Raw genomic sequence first — 15826 nt, forward strand, 5'->3', positions numbered from 1 at the left:
ATATGTTTTACAATTAACCTACACAGCATCCTGCTTCATGTTAGCCAACATGTTAGCTAAGCTTGGAATAAAATATTAATACAATTTAAAAAATAAATAAATAAACATTTGATTAGAGATTAAATAAAACATGTGTGATATATGTTGATAGGTTTTATTAAAAAGTGTTTTTTATCAAAGCAAACCTTTTCTACCACACATCCTTCTGTCAAACATGCTGTGACTGTTGTTCCTAAAGAGAAAAGAATTTCGTTCCATTATTGTGATAACTTCCTTCCAGGGGTGGCAGACTTGACCTGCTCACTCCTCCTAAAATCACCCCTATTATTTGTCAGTGACAGCAGCCCTTTGGGAGGTGGTGGGGGGGCCTCCCTGAAATGTACAGGGTCGTGGATGTCCCAATCCATCTCTGTCTGCCAAGCGATTGATTGTGATTTAGTGTGTGGGGTTGGAGATGGTGGGGTTCCACTCTGATGAACGATAGGTGGGAACCTTTTGACTCCCAGCACATGGCAAGCACAGGCAGGGCTATGACGAGGGGTCAGAGGCAGCTGGTGGGGGTAACTGGGGTGAATCTGGGCGTTGGATGGAGGCAATTGAGGGAGTTGCATGGATCACAAGATAGAAAGTATCAGAGATAGAGGACAAAGACCCCCAACCAACTGCCTGAGTCTATCACTTTGCCCATCCATCACCAGCCCAGCTTTGTGGTTAGCATAACGGTTGCTAGCTAATCGCTTCATTATCATGGGGATAATGGAGATGACAGTGTATCCGAATACAGAGAAGGGTGGCTGCACAAAAAGTCTGTGACAACATTTTGGCATTTTATGCCAGCTGGATGAGATAAGAAGATATTTCCCCTTCTGGTATCCTGACTGAAGCATGAATGATATTAGCATCCCAAATGAAGATTTGTGTTTCTGTGATAAGTGTTTTCCTATTGGCCATGCAGGTGGAGTGAATTCTGTCTGAACATCAGTTAATGGCTGCACGTAGCTCTTTTTAATTCTGAATAAAACTCCCTTGAATTTTCCTTATGTTGTGCTCTAAGGAACTCTGGAGATATCCACCCTGATTAGGAGACTAAAAACTTGTCTAGTGTGAAGAAGATATGCTTGATATCTTGTCAGCTGCTCCGGTTTCCCAGTTCTTTTCTAAATATCACAAGACTCCAGACAGATATGCATAATACGCACTGACTGGATATCAGAGGATAATGGCTTTTACTTAAAATAATGTAATCTTTAAATCCCAATACTCAGGATCAGAGTTGAGAGAGTATTCTTCCTATTCTTGGTGGAGGTTTGTCTCCCAGCTGAAATCTGGTGTTAGAGACAAGCTGCCCTTGGACTGCTGTTAAGCCTGGTCTCAGCCTCGCTTCACTGGGCCGCTCTGGCAGCTTAACTCCATAATCAACCAGAGAGCTCTCATTAGGACAAGATCTTGAAATCAGTAGATGGATGTTGAGCAGAATTGTTTGTGGCAATATAATGAATGTGTCAACGGCAGTTTACTTTATTTCATATTGGCCTAAAAGTTGTTGTTTTTTCCTCAACACATAATTCACACACATATATCCAAAATGTTTTATATCTCTCTGCTCTTAAACGATCACTCCAATTTTCATAATTCTACATGTGAGGTTGGTGCATTGTCAGTCACAGGAAGTTGTGTCAGCCAAGTGAATGTGTAGCCAGTAACCTGATCTCCTGTTGACAGAACAGGGACAGGTGCTCCAGCCAAACTAATCCATATATGCATGTTAGACACAGGTCATCCATTAAGGTGGATTGATTCAAAGCTTTAAAAGACTACTCCTCAACAATCCCAGGCCCGGCCTTAACTCTGCTGTTGCCATGATACGAAATTGCAGTAATTCAAGATGGCCTGCATTGGAAAGGGAAAGGAATTTCACTGTTTGCTCAGCTAATGCTGGAAACATTTTGTTACACAGGGGACCGGGGAACATATTTGGAAATGATGTCTGAACTTTATGAAGGGAAAATTAAATGGCTGTCATCTCAAATATTAGATTCACAATAGCTTCTTCAGTCTTATTTAAGTTTACTGAAAAAAAAGCATGAGGCTTGATATTAGTGCACTGAATACTGAGGCAGCTTATTGTAATGACCCTCTCAGATAATAGCCACGTGTAAAAAAAAAAAAAAAACCTATAAACCAGAATTCACTTTGATTCAGTGTTATTATCAAACCCACTCCTATACAGCCCCAAATGCCAAATAAAGGTTTACAGGCAGAGGCCAGACATCTGCTGCACTCTGATTGGTTGACAAGCCAGCAGCAGTCTTACCTGTTATCCACAGCCCAATGCATAGTAAACACCCTCAGACAGACCTGCAGGGAGAAGGAGCCCATCTGGTCAGCAGCATTAACAACCAGCTCTTTAACAATGGCTTCCAGGAAAAGGAGAAGGGCACAACAGGCCATATCAGCCAATAAAAACAGGCTATGCATGACATTTAGCGCTTGATGCGGGGCTTAGCTTTATACAGGTTACCTACTGTCCGCAGCAGCCCCTGGCAATAAAACACAAGGTAATCTCGCAGAGCGCTGGGGATGCTGTGTGTAAAACTGCCTGTTTCAGTTGTTGATCCCATAATATGTGTTTAAAGATGCAGAAAGGGCATAAAGTTAAAAAGGATGCATAAACATCAAACCCAAACATTCATTCTCAGTGTTTTATAACCAACCCAGTGTGAATGTGAGAAAGGACAATACAGCTAATTTTCTTTTATGAAACAGAGTTTTTTGAATGCATGCACATAAGAAAAACATAAAACAGTTGAGGGAGAGAACAGTGTTAGAAAGTCTAGCTGTCCAAGTAAAAGCACTGCACACCACTGAAACTGTTATCTGACTAAACAGTGCCATCTTGTGTTTAATGGTTGAATGGAAAAACGATAGAGAAATCAGTACTGTACCAATCAATATTACAACTTTGTGTCCTGGTTTTGTGACAGCAGATGATACACTATTTTTAAATTCTGCCCACCATGTCCTATCTTCCTAATTCTGCACACAGCCCAGCCTCCTAATTGCAGCTTTCAATGCTGCACAACAAAATGGACTCTAACAGGTCAGAAAACAGGGGGTAACTCTGGTTTATTAGCAATTTGATGGTCTCTGTTTTTACAACTGCACCCACCTAGCATTCAAAGAATGGAGACAAAGCCTCTAAATGAAATCTGGGGAATACAAAGAGGAAAGACAGAAAGGTTTGGGCTGGAGTTTGAACAGCAAGCATTGGGCTCTCTACAGCTGCTGGCACTAATGAGGATAATTACCTCAGTAATAACATTAGCCTATCTGAGGGAATGGAGGGGAAGGACAAGTGGTTGTATTTGTGTGTGGGTGGGTATGCGAGCGTGTGTGCGTGCATGTGGTTGCTCAATGTGTGTATACATGCATGGACGTGCACGTGCCTTTCCTTCCATCTCACTTGCAGTCTCTCCCTCATTCCCTGAATCTCAATATCTCTTTGTTAGCCCACAATAATTGTATTTGGGCCTCATATCCGCCATATCAGATTTGAGTTTGTACAAGGTAATTAGCAGAGGAAGGGAAGCCTCCACACCAGGAGGACAAATGCCCCCATGACATAATTCTGGCTCCACTCAGGAGGAGAAGCTCCTTCCATCTTCCTCCTCTTCATCTTCCTTGTCATTCATCTGTCAAAAAGAGCACTGCATAGGGGCAAAAATGTAGCGGCCAGCAAAAGTTGATGACATTGAAAAGGAGGAGAGTCGGGATTAAGAAGATAAAGAAATGAAAAGAAGAAGGAGAGATAAAGGAGAGAAAGGGGTGGGAAGTGATTTGAGATGATATGAAGGGCTGTGTTTCCGCCAGCAGCCTATAATCTCCAATCAGCTTTGACTAACAGACAGTGGGGGAAAGTTCCTCGCCGTTAATGCAGCTTGCCATTCAGAAAAAGCCAGTGTATCCAGCTGGGAGTCGGGGGATGAGGGGAGGATTAACTGGCACTCAGGTGGAGAGAGATGAAGAGAATCAGACGGAGACCCAGTGGATGGTCACACCCCCCCCCACCCCACCCCTCAGCCGCCCACCCCCCAGCCTCCACCCTACTCCATCCATCACTCTGTGCACACATATATTGTTTCCTGGAAGAGTAAACTGTTCCTCTTATTGCTTTTTTGTAATATGGCGTCCAATTGTCTTGAAATTTGAAAGAAGATCCACATTTTTTATACTCTGTGACAGATTTTAACAGGCTGATGTCGGTGTTAAATGATTCAGTTATTTGTGATCAAAAATGAAAAACCCTCAAGTGCCATCACAGTAAAAGGTTCAGGTTAGATATTACTGTTTCTGAGGGTTCCTTATTCTCTATTCTTATAAACAGACTTAAATTAGTACCAGTGTATCTCCAGGTGCCAGCTGTCCATAGCCACTGTCTTCCTCTCAGTGATCTAAGTGCTCCTCTTCCTCCTCTGCATGGCCATTCACTTTTTTTTAAAGCAGAATATAACCTTTAAAAACGGTTTGCTGTTCTGTTGAGAAGCTTTAGCACAAAAAAATTAATTCACCATTGTTTACGATTAACAAGCTAGAACAAGATGCTGAGAGAATCACTCAGTGTCAGCGCTGTGAGCTAAGCTGATGTCTCTGCAGCCAGCGTAATGATGGGGCCCCCCAGAGTCTGAAGAAGGACCAGATTAAACCTCAACAGATAAAAAAATAATAAATCCTATGCAATAGAGTTTTGTCAGTGATATGAGAAAGCCATTGAGTAATATAAAGCATTCCACCACTATGATCATTAATACTAATAGCACCAATATTAGCTCCCTTCCCTTAATTATAAATGCTTTTTGTCTGGCAGTTTAGTATTTGGCAAGTGTATTGTGTTTCCAAGTAACTGATGGCACAAGAACACATTGCTGGGTGTTAAAAGGGAAAATCTATTCATGCTACCACAGCTTCTTCTCCATTGTGATCTGTTAAAGGGAAAGCAGTTTATTGGAAAGTGATTAAATATATGATTATTTGCTGCTTTTTGAACAGTTGTTTTGCTACTTTTGTGTATGTATTCCTTATCAGTTATATGGATAGCTCTCATCCTGTTGGTTAAATACCTCTCTTGTAACATAATATATTACATAGCTTGACTTTTACATGACATAATCCAGGTTGTCTTTCAGATTTTAAAAAGTTCCCCCCAGACAGAAGACATAATTTTCACCCCTCAAAAACATTATGTGTAAAATTAGTGGAACAGCCCTTTAATTAAAACTGCAACAAAGGTTAAACTAAATGACAGGCCCAACAGGAGACAGTTCAGTCATAGCTAGCAAGCTTAATGAGAGGTTCCGTAATGGATAATGAATGAAGTGCTTATCAAACTTGGGCAGAGATGTGAGGACCATCCACTGGCAGGAAGTTGTTATTCTCTTCTCCAGTTCAGATTTAGGAAGAAGACAGGCTGAGATCTCACACAATGTTGTTCCCTGTGTAGTTGGAAAATGTTCCCGGGGACTTCAAGAATATGTGGAGCTGTAGCAAAAGGAAAGAAACACCCCAAGACCCTTAAATGTGTTCCCTACCAAAACAAATATACACATGCATTGAAATCTTAGAGATATTGAATTTCCTGCACTGCAAACATATGTCAGATAATAGTGCCGTAATCAGAGTAGCAGGGTCCTCGCCCAGTGAGCTTAATGGTTGTGTTACGGCGGCTGGTGGCCTGTCTCAGCTGGCAAACATTAGGGTAGGTCCAGCCATCTGAGTCACACACAGATCCTTTATCCTGGCACACACATGTAAGGCCTGGCTCAATACTGTGTTCCCTCTTTGGTATTTTTTTTCTGGCACACCAAGGCCCTTTCCATAGCAGCCATAGAACTTCTGAGCCCCATTCAGGTCCCACTGCTCCCCCTTGACGTTAGCACACTGCTCACAGGATCCACAGTCATCCTACACCCGACCTGCAGGACAGCCGCTGGACACCAGGGGGCAAAGGTGCTGGCTGCACTCCCTGCGGCAGGAGCCACCCATGGTGCTGGGGTGGCAGTCTGAGGGAAGTGTCCAACCATACACTCATTCATACACAGACACGCAAGAAGAGCTGAACCATGCTGCTAACTCGCCTCAGCACACAAAGTCAAAAACAAAACTGTAAACTGATTACAAAACAAACCAAATTTATCAGAGAGGTGCCAGTCCCAGTTTTCTGCTGTTCTTTATTGAACCATCAAGCTTTTCCTCCTCTGTTCTCTCTTGTGTGTCCTCTTCTCAATGGTTAGAATGGTTTTTGTGATCATTACCATGTTCGCTGCTGCATTATTTTACCAAGTTGTTTTTCTCCTTGAGATTTCTTCATCTGCTGCAAGTCCTTTCTAACAGCGAGGCAGCATTTGCAGTGGCTGAAGCGAGCAGACTTCATCTCTCAGGTATCCAGCTCATCTCATGTTTCTGCTGTTTTTTTTCTTGATGTGCCTAGTGTCCCTAGGCAGGACAGGACTGGCAAATAGCACGAGTATAAAAGAATCTTCCTCAAGCTGCACCTTATGCAAACAGAATGCAAGACAATACATAATATTACGTCTATATATATATATATATATATATATATATATATATATATTTAACATGCATTATCAAAGAGATCAAGAGCTGAACTTAATAGAAAATGCAGCTCTATTTTAAAGGTTGTCTCTGTAGAGGAGTAGTATAAAGTTCCTGCAGGGTTGGAAACATTTTCTGTTGATTTCATGATGATTTATGTTGCATTGGAGTTTATCCATGAGTAAGTACTTACAAATGGTTTGTTCTATTACATAAAGTCTATTTTTACCTCAGTGATATTTGCACTGTCTTTCAGTACTGTCTAAGTACTGACAGTCCCTCCTTACTTCTCCCCTAATGAAGCCAAAAACGCTAATAGAGTTTCATACACGATCACCCTAAACCTCCCTAAATATCAGTTGCATTAAAAAGTCCATTGGATTAAACGGCATGATGTTTTCCAGTCAGGGAACTCTCCAGACTTAGTCTCCAGTGGCTTCACAGATCAAGAAATGAAATGTACATTATTTTTGTCATGGTTTGTATGTTTATTTATTTTACTGTTGATTTGTTAAATATATTTGTCTAAATGTTTATGGTAGTTTTAAGAATGTTATAATTTTCATCATCAGGGTGGAAATGAATAGGGGGCACTTTTTTTATATCTGGTTGTTATAAAAGCACACAATGATCACACTTCCTGTTCAACTATGCCTTAATGGTATTTTCTTAACTATGCTGCACTCGCCAAGGCTCCGGTGTCTTTTTAGTAACGTGGCAGTTTCCCGGTGTTGCAGAGGTGGCTGCACGGCATAATCACTTCTCTGTGTGTGTCCGACCCGAGGGCGTGGCCTCATGACAGCGCTGTCTGACGTCATGGCATGTGAGACGGAGCACGTACAAGGCAAGGTGTCAAACGAGCCCTAATGGTACGGGTAAAAATAAAGCCTGTATCCGTTTTGTACTTCAAAATACAATCTGAAAAATAAATTATACCGAGTTTAGATACCCGTGACCCTGGCTTTCAGGAAAAAGCGGGTATAGAAAAAGGATGGATGGAGTTTCGCACTAGTCCATCGACTATTATGGATATCCCACCTTATGTTAAACGAATCATTTATGAGTACGTATGTAACAGGACGAGCTGATGTTGAGCGGTGCAAATTTGGGAATGCTTGTGCTTTTATTTTGAAAGACTTCTCAAAGGACGCCGCGCGTTCATCCCCAACTTTACGCGGTTCCACGTTTTACAGGAAGTAAAGAAATGTCTGAAGGAGAGAAGGGGAAAGTTCACTAAATGAACAAATAAACTCTCAGTTTCTCTTTACACTCATTGTACCTGTTCCTCCTGGACCAGGCTTACCGGGAGACTCTTCCGGAAACGACGGGTTAGACTCTTTTCGGGTAATACAGTAAGTATTTTTGAATCCTCATTCATCTCTACGATCTGGTGTCATTTGGACACTTTGTCACAGGATTTGTTCCTCTGCTTATTTGGCGTTTTTTACTGACTACAGTTAGTCCGGTCTCTTAAGGCCAGGCACAGGATAAACTGGGCTAAGTTAAGGATGCAGGCTGCAGCACATGTAGTTACATGTATATAAATGTGTGCTATAGGAAACTGTGTGAATGTGATGGTCAACATTCAGTAGTGGCCTGTACTGTGTTCATTTAAATCATTTTCTATGGATTCATTAAAAACAAAAAAACAAAACATTAAACACACGTTGCAGAAGGGACCTGCAGTGTGTTGAAAGTCAGTAAAGCCAGACATGACAACAAACATGTTCGCTCAGAAGCTAAAAGTAGCTTACAACAATGATGAGGTATGGACTTCAGGTACTTCTGTGTTAGGTGGATAGACAGGTTGAGTTGCTGACGTGACACAATATGGGTGGGTCCTTCCAGGTGTACTCAGAGAGGCTCAGACAAAAGGATATCCTGTTTTGTTTCTACGTAACGCCTGAGAGTGGCCTCGGGTTATTCTGCCTGCTCAAATCAGGACACAAAGCAGCCGGTGATGTTTAATAAGTAGAAACTAGGACAGGACTTTGAATAGAAGGTGACTTTGATGTGTTGTACGTTGTATCTGACACATCCAGAGAATGGCAGAGAAGGTGCTGGTCACTGGTGGAGCAGGCTACATTGGGAGTCACTGTGTGTTGGAGCTCATTGAAGCAGGCTACCAGCCAGTCGTGGTAGATAACTTCAGTAACGCTGTAAAAGGTAAGTTCCCTTATAAGTAATGAGTAACTTTGTCCGTCCACGTGTTTGTTTAATGGAGTGATACTCATGTCTGGTATTACTGTGATGTGTGTCTGTTCTGTGCCCTGATGTGGATGGAGGGGGAGGGGATGTGCCAGAGAGCATAAGCAGGATAGAGAGGATTCTGGACACCAGCATTGAGTTCCATGAACTAGACCTTCTGGACCGACCTGGTTTGGAAAAACTCTTCAAAAAGGTCAGAAAGTAAATATGGATAATCTAAACCAATCGGATACATGAATGGCTACAGCACAAGATCTGATTTTCACTACATAATTGAAATGTACATTATGTGCATGTTGGTTACAGAAACACTATATCTGTATATCTCTATTGCAGCATTCTTTCAGTGCTGTGATGCACTTTGCTGGTCTGAAGGCTGTCGGGGAATCAGTGGAGCAGCCGTTACGGTACTACAGAGTCAACCTCACAGCCTCCCTGAATCTGTTGGAGGTCAGTTTCCGTTTGCACCTTTGTCATGAGATCTCTAACTCTGCACTTTGTTACACGCCCTAATCATTGTCTTTATTTGCTGAGTGCATGACAGTGTGTGTTCATTTGATCCTGAGTTGACTAATTCCAACACTGCACCTTTCATAGCTTTTAATATGCATTAGCTCACTGTGTCTGCCATCGTCTGCGTTCATGGCTAATCTTGAAATGTAGGTGTGTGTGTGTGCTGTAGACTGCTATCTCACCGGCCGCTGACTGTACTTGTGTGCCGTGTATATGTGCATCTGCATGTATCCCAGGTGATGCAGGCTCACAGGGTGCACAATCTGGTCTTCAGCAGCTCAGCCACAGTGTATGGGGACCCTCAACATCTGCCTATCAATGAGCAGCACCCCGTGGGCGGCTGCACAAACCCCTATGGCAAGACCAAGTACTTCATCGAGGAGATGATCAAGGACCACTGTAAAGCGGAGAAGGTACTAGTTAGAAGGTTGAAATGCATTCCTAGATGTAAACGAACGCAGATACTGAGAATTATATTGTTGGTTATCGGCAAACAGGACTGGAATGCAGTGCTACTGCGTTATTTTAACCCTATTGGAGCTCATTCCTCTGGTCTGATCGGAGAAGACCCACAAGGTATCCCCAACAACCTGCTGCCATATGTTGCCCAGGTATGTAAAATCTCAGCCAAATACACGGCTACATACAAGGGGCTTTGGAAATGTAAATTCCACTATGTGTTGAAGTTTGATTTATCAGATAGTTTCACATTATTTATATTGCTTATTTAATCTTCCATACAGGTGGCCATTGGGAGAAGAAATTGCCTGAGTGTATTTGGGAATGACTACGACACACTTGATGGGACAGGTAATAAAGATGACCTTTAGCTGCAGTACACCAATTTAATTGAGGTTTGAAAAAATTTGGGACATATCATGTTCATTAACAAGTAAACTGTCATAGCCCTCTTTTATTAAGTGCTCAAAAACAAGTAAACACGGTTTTTCCTCTCTCTGTTTCAGGCGTGAGAGATTATATCCACGTTGTAGATCTGGCAAAGGGGCACATAGCAGCCTTGAAGAAGCTGAAGGATGACTGCGGGTGCAAGGTACATTTGAGCCAAGAAAAACACCAAAACAAATTAAAATGTATTTTCAGCCAAAATTCGTGCTCTAGTATTTGTGCTTTATTATGTTTTTGTATGTAGGCGTACAACCTAGGAACAGGACAAGGCTATTCTGTGCTCCAGATGGTAAAAGCCGTGGAGAAGGCTTCAGGGAGGAAGGTGAGTGGCAGAGGATTGCTTTTCTCTCCAAATAAATTGCAGGCCCATGGTTTGTATTTCATTTTCAGAGAATAATTGAAGTGAGTGTGTGCAGTCACCAAACAACATCATGTTATCTTGCAAGGGGCCAAGCTGACATTCACTATGAAGATGGTCTGTGATCCACTTAGAGTTCATTTTATTTAGTATAATCTGCTCTCGGGGCAGCACAGTGGTTTGGTGGTTAGAAGTGTTGCCTCACAGCAAGAAGGTTCCTGGTTGGAAACCAGGAAGTGGGTACTGAAAACGAATGGACAATATGCTCTCATTTTTTCTAACTGACCTTCTGCTTGATATGTCGTCCCTATAGATCTCATATAAGATCGCCCCACGCAGAGAAGGAGACATAGCATCCTGCTATGCTGACCCTCGTCTGGCAGAGAAGGAGTTGGGCTGGAAAGCTGAATTTGGCCTGGAAAGAATGTGTAAGGACAGGCACACTGAAAGATTTATATTTTAATTCCCTAGGATCTTCTTGCAGATATACCTGTGTTTATCACATATATACGATTTGTTGATGAAATAGTCCTCTATCATGTCTTTTTGGCTTTTTTTCCATATAGGTGAGGATCTGTGGCGTTGGCAGTCCATGAATCCCACAGGATTTTCCAACGGCACAGCCTCCTGATGCAGCTGCAGCCTGTTGATGTTAAATCTTCTTCTAAATTACCGGGCCAAAGCAAACCATCAACTTCCTCATTTTTTACATATCACATCAAAAATAATGAGACCTCAAGAGGAGTTGAATTTTTTTTTTTTTACTGTTTTGTCATGTTTCATTTTCTGTTTCTTCTTGTACTGATTGTTAGCTTATTTTCAAATAATTGCATAAAAAAGTCTGTTTTCTATGTTACAGAGTTAACATTGGATTTTTTTTGCCATTAATGTATTGATTTGTGAGTTATAACAGTAGAATAAATCAATTTTCTTACTGAAGAAACTGAAGCCTGCTTTTTCCCTGGATTATGACACTGGACTGTTAAAAATATTACGTAATTGGTTGTAATTTAGGGAGACTGATGACTGTTACAGATCTGACAATCAAAATGCTTTAGTGAGACTATAAGACATTGACATAATTGTAAATGAAGGGGTTTTAAAGTTGAGTGAGGCAGGAACAGGAATGTGAAGGTTGGTAGAAATTGAGTATAAAACAGATAATGCATCAATAATGAGACATTTATGAGGCTGGGATATTTGTTATTTTAATATTTATCACAATTAGACTTATTCATATTCTGTCCGAGCCGTGTAGTTTAACGGGGCACTGGGGCTTTAAATGGCTCCTTGAACCCTCGGGCACCCAGTTAATAAACACCCACGTCAGCACAGCGCACCAGTCGCTCTAACCGGGTTTCGGTCTTTAGGGCTGAGCAGGAAGTGTCTGACTGTGGACCCTGGACGAGGGGGGAAAAGAGCAAAGAAAATAAGGCAAAATAAATTAAAAATGGATATGGTGGCAGACTTGGGGGCGAACAGACTCTATCGGGCGCCGGGTGAATCGAGTCACCAGTGAGTATCGACGGATTTTGTCCGGGGTATCACGGCGTGGGGCGTAAGCGGGTCCTGTCGACACCTCACGCCTGGGAAAGAGTCGCTGGGTTTGGGCAGCAGGCAAATCCTCCCCGCTGCTCGCTGCGCTCCGGACCTCCGCGGAGAAGTGGGGGTGGGCTTGAGGATGAAAACGGGCGTATTAACGCGAGTTATCCTCAAGCGGATACACCGCCTGATTATATTTCTTTTCCAGCTCGCGGCATGCTCAGTTGCTGGAGGTTTGTGTCTATTTTTCTATTGTGTGCTGGCTGGAGCCTGAAGTGGGCGTCGCTCCAGGACAGACTGGGCTGCTCTGGTGCGCCGCTGCCCGCTTTTCTCTCGCAGGACTGCAGCACTCTCGTGTCGCTTTGTAGGTCGACAGGCGTCCGATTTAACGGGGAATAGCTCGGCCGAGATGTTAGACACGGCTTGGTGTGACGGGAGGAGCGGCACAGAGTGTGCGGGCGGGCGTTGCACCGTGGGTTATCGGGCGCTGCGGAGCCTGTCACTGAGCATCGCATAATTAAAAATGAATGCGTGTAATTCAGAGTGTCCAGGATGGCGAGATAGGTTATATAGGAGAAGTCATCTGCGTGTGAGGTTGCGGTAGATTCTGTTCTTTCCTCGGTCGTAATGTCCTGCTATGGTGTTTTATTTTCTCTTCCTACTAGTCTGATGTGTTTGCTGCACCGGAGGTTACATGCGCGCTTTTGCGTCCCTCAGGTATGATTACAGGATTTTGTCACCCGATGCTCTCTGACTGGAGTCGGGTGTAGCCCATTAGAAAATGATTGTAATTGAAGGCTCGCCCAGCCAATAGCAGCCCAGAATGAAGCGCTGTGGGCGGGTCGTCTGCGGAGCTGGAGCTGGTCCAGTGCAGGACAAAGGCAAGGGGATAATTGACAGCTACATTACTGGGGGTGTTTGTAATGTGACCTGCAGTTAATATTTGGGGCCTGTAGTTTAGGTAAGATAAGCTGACATAACGAGATCAGACGTCCCATTAATCACACTCCAGGAGCCAGTGTTTTCCTCATTAATATGTAGAATGCAAATAAAATATTATGCATGTGTGTAGGCTCACTTGTTTATGTTTTAAGCTTTATTCAAAAACATGGAAATAAAAGTGTGTCAGTTTCAGTAATTAATGCCTACAAGGCCTTTATAGTTTATGTTTTTGCAGAATGATTCGGTCAATAATGCATACACAGCCAGTGAGGGTGCTGTCGTGTTGTCTCCTGCAGGCAGCCTCAGAGGTGGTTCAACACCGCTGATATCACAGTGGCTCACCAAAGCAACCTGCTGAAGCAACTCAACCAGCAGCGGCGCCAAGAGCTTTTCTGTGACTGCAGCGTGCTGGTGGAGGGCCAGCTCTTCAGGGCTCACCGCAATGTCTTGTTTGCCAGCAGCGGCTACTTCCGCATGCTGCTGTCCCAGGGGCCCGACGGGCTGTCCGAGTCTGTCAACGCCACCTTTGACGTCTTCAGCCCGGAAACCTTCACCGTCATCCTGGATTTCATCTATTCTGGCCAGCTGGATCTCTCCAGTCACAACGTGATTGAGGTGATGTCTGCGGCCAGCTACTTGCAGATGAACAATGTCATCAACTACTGCAAGAACTTCATCAAATCCTCCTTGGACATCAGTGTGAAAGATGAAGACAGCGACCGATGCCTCAGCTTGTCTGAGACCTGCAGCTTCACCAGTGGAGCAGGAGAAGAGACCTCCGAGCAGCAGCAGCAACAAGGCCCCTGCTCCATTAGCCCACCACCTGCACTGTGGACCAGAGACAACTCCAGATCCCAGTCTGGTTTTCTGGGGAAGGACCCAAACCAGGAAGTTTCTGCCTCAGCATTGACTAACCCAGACAGTCCTGTTAACGAGCTTAGCACAGAGACAGAGGACCTGCAGGACCCTCAGGACCCCTTGTATACCTTGCCTGGATCAGAACGCAGACGAGGAAAAGGGGGAACCAAGAGAAGAGCGCCCAACAGCACCCGCTCCAACCAGCATGAGGATTTGGACATCCAGGGGGCGAGGACACAAAAGGCTGAGAAGGCAGAGGAGTTGTACGCTACTCTGCCACCAATTGTAGGTGTTATCGGGCACTTCACTAAAGGTGAGTTGCACTTTAGCTGAAAGAACGGAGAATAATTAGTTCTGATATAAAACACACTGCATCATAAGTCAAGTGGCATGACTGCAACCCTCCAAAGAAGCCAGTGATGGTGAAAACAGTTTCTCTTCCTCTTGTGTAGACTCCAATCCCATCATGCGCTTCAAATGCCCCTTTTGTACGCACACGGTGAAGAGGAAGGCAGACCTGAAGCGTCACCTGCGTTGTCACACTGGGGAGAGGCCATATCCATGTCAGGCCTGCAATAAACGCTTTACGCGCCTGGAGCATCTTCGTAGCCATTTTGAGACAGTAGGTTTATTCACAACTAGGACGTGATATCTAAAGTGATGCCCAGTTTAGTGCACTCATAGTCATCCATTTATAAGAACACAAGCAGCAATATAACAGACGAACGCTGAAGATCTTCACATTAACATATAATGCATGTTCATCAAATCTAGACTGTTTTTTTATTTGCTTGCTTCCTCTTAGATCCATCAAGCCAGGAAGCTGGTGTGCAGGAAGTGTAAGTGTCAGGTCACAGAAGAGACCGGGCACGTGGTGTGTGAGGGCACACGTCGCTACCGCATGTGCACTGCATGCATCCAGGAAGTGGGTTGTGACAACATCCCCATGGACAGTCTAGATGGGCCTAATGAGGAACCAGCCCTGCTGCTGGGTGTGGACGGGGAGGAGGAGGGGGACGCCAAGAGGAGCTGGATGGTAACCGATGACGACGACCTGGCCGAAGACTCGGGAGCTGACCTCATTATCCAACAGGTGGATGACAGCGACGAGGAACTGCAGTGAAATGGGACCAAAGTGTGCATCTGCCGAAGAATGCATGACTGTGTGTGTGTGTGTGTGTGTGTGTGTTAAAGCCATGCAAGAGAATTTATGCATTATATGTGTGACCCACTGATGTAAATACACACATATAAAAGTATTAGTTGTTCTCTCAGTTAAATGCAAATGGTTAATCTTTACTTTCAATGAGATTGTTGACCTATGAAACACAAATGAATGATGTTGGGCAAAGAAATGCAGTATCCAAAGCATGCATAATCAGTATTTGCTTCAGTTATAGTTACAAGGCTTTATGATTTTTTTTTTATCTGCATGGAAGGACACCATTGCTGTTCTTTGGGGACTCTGCTCTGATAAAACTGGCATTTAAGCAAAACAAAGTAGCCAGAGCAGACTGTGCTATTTCCTACTCCCTGTAGGGAAATTCAAGAACAGCGCTTTCTATTATTATATTCTATTATGATATGCATTATGACATAAAGCTAATTATAATTTATTTATTTTCTTTGATTTTTTACTTTTTGACACATTAAAGATATTTTTTTATACTTTTCTGCAGCCTGCTCTTTCTTCCTGACCATAAACCTATTTGATTCAGGCTCATTAAAACCCCTGAAAACCTTTTTTATTAACTAGTTCCTCACCAAATGATGTGACATAATTACAGCAGTAACAGTTGTATTTCTGTATTTAAGCTTATGCCTGTCACAGATGCTGTCAAAAATTTGTGTGCACCTGAATGTGGATCTGGATTTTCCAGAGGCAGAGCA

The 15826-nt window shown here is 43.3% G+C and overlaps 2 protein-coding genes across 5 annotated transcripts; both read left to right on the forward strand.

Annotated features, from left to right (window-relative positions):
* The first annotated feature begins 7772 nt into the window (after positions 1 to 7772).
* On the forward strand, positions 7773 to 11530 carry gale (UDP-galactose-4-epimerase). Of its 3 annotated transcripts, none has more exons than XM_026302628.2 (11): positions 7773 to 7961; positions 8652 to 8775; positions 8883 to 9010; positions 9154 to 9267; positions 9567 to 9743; positions 9828 to 9941; positions 10074 to 10140; positions 10296 to 10381; positions 10481 to 10558; positions 10908 to 11022; positions 11161 to 11530. In XM_026302628.2, the coding sequence occupies exons 2-11, from the start codon at positions 8655 to 8657 to the stop codon at positions 11223 to 11225; spliced, it is 1065 nt and encodes a 354-aa protein (XP_026158413.1). In that variant the 5' UTR covers positions 7773 to 7961; positions 8652 to 8654; the 3' UTR covers positions 11226 to 11530. The 3 variants fall into 3 exon arrangements, with proteins under 3 accessions (XP_026158413.1, XP_026158421.1, XP_026158431.1); XM_026302636.2 differs by having other exon boundaries at positions 8889 to 9010; XM_026302646.2 differs by having other exon boundaries at positions 7774 to 7961; positions 8895 to 9010.
* A 423-nt stretch (positions 11531 to 11953) lies between these two features.
* On the forward strand, positions 11954 to 15578 carry zbtb8a (zinc finger and BTB domain containing 8A). 2 transcript variants are annotated; one of them, XM_026309258.1, is made up of 4 exons: positions 11954 to 12109; positions 13375 to 14249; positions 14389 to 14558; positions 14742 to 15578. In XM_026309258.1, exons 1-4 carry the CDS (start codon positions 12045 to 12047, stop codon positions 15057 to 15059), a joined length of 1428 nt encoding a protein of 475 aa, XP_026165043.1. In that variant the 5' UTR covers positions 11954 to 12044; the 3' UTR covers positions 15060 to 15578. The 2 variants fall into 2 exon arrangements, with proteins under 2 accessions (XP_026165043.1, XP_033180918.1); XM_033325027.1 differs by having other exon boundaries at positions 11972 to 12109; positions 13379 to 14249.
* The last annotated feature ends 248 nt before the right edge of the window (positions 15579 to 15826 follow it).

This window comes from Mastacembelus armatus, chromosome 22, assembly GCF_900324485.2.
Source record: "Mastacembelus armatus chromosome 22, fMasArm1.2, whole genome shotgun sequence".
Taxonomy (NCBI): domain Eukaryota; kingdom Metazoa; phylum Chordata; class Actinopteri; order Synbranchiformes; family Mastacembelidae; genus Mastacembelus; species Mastacembelus armatus.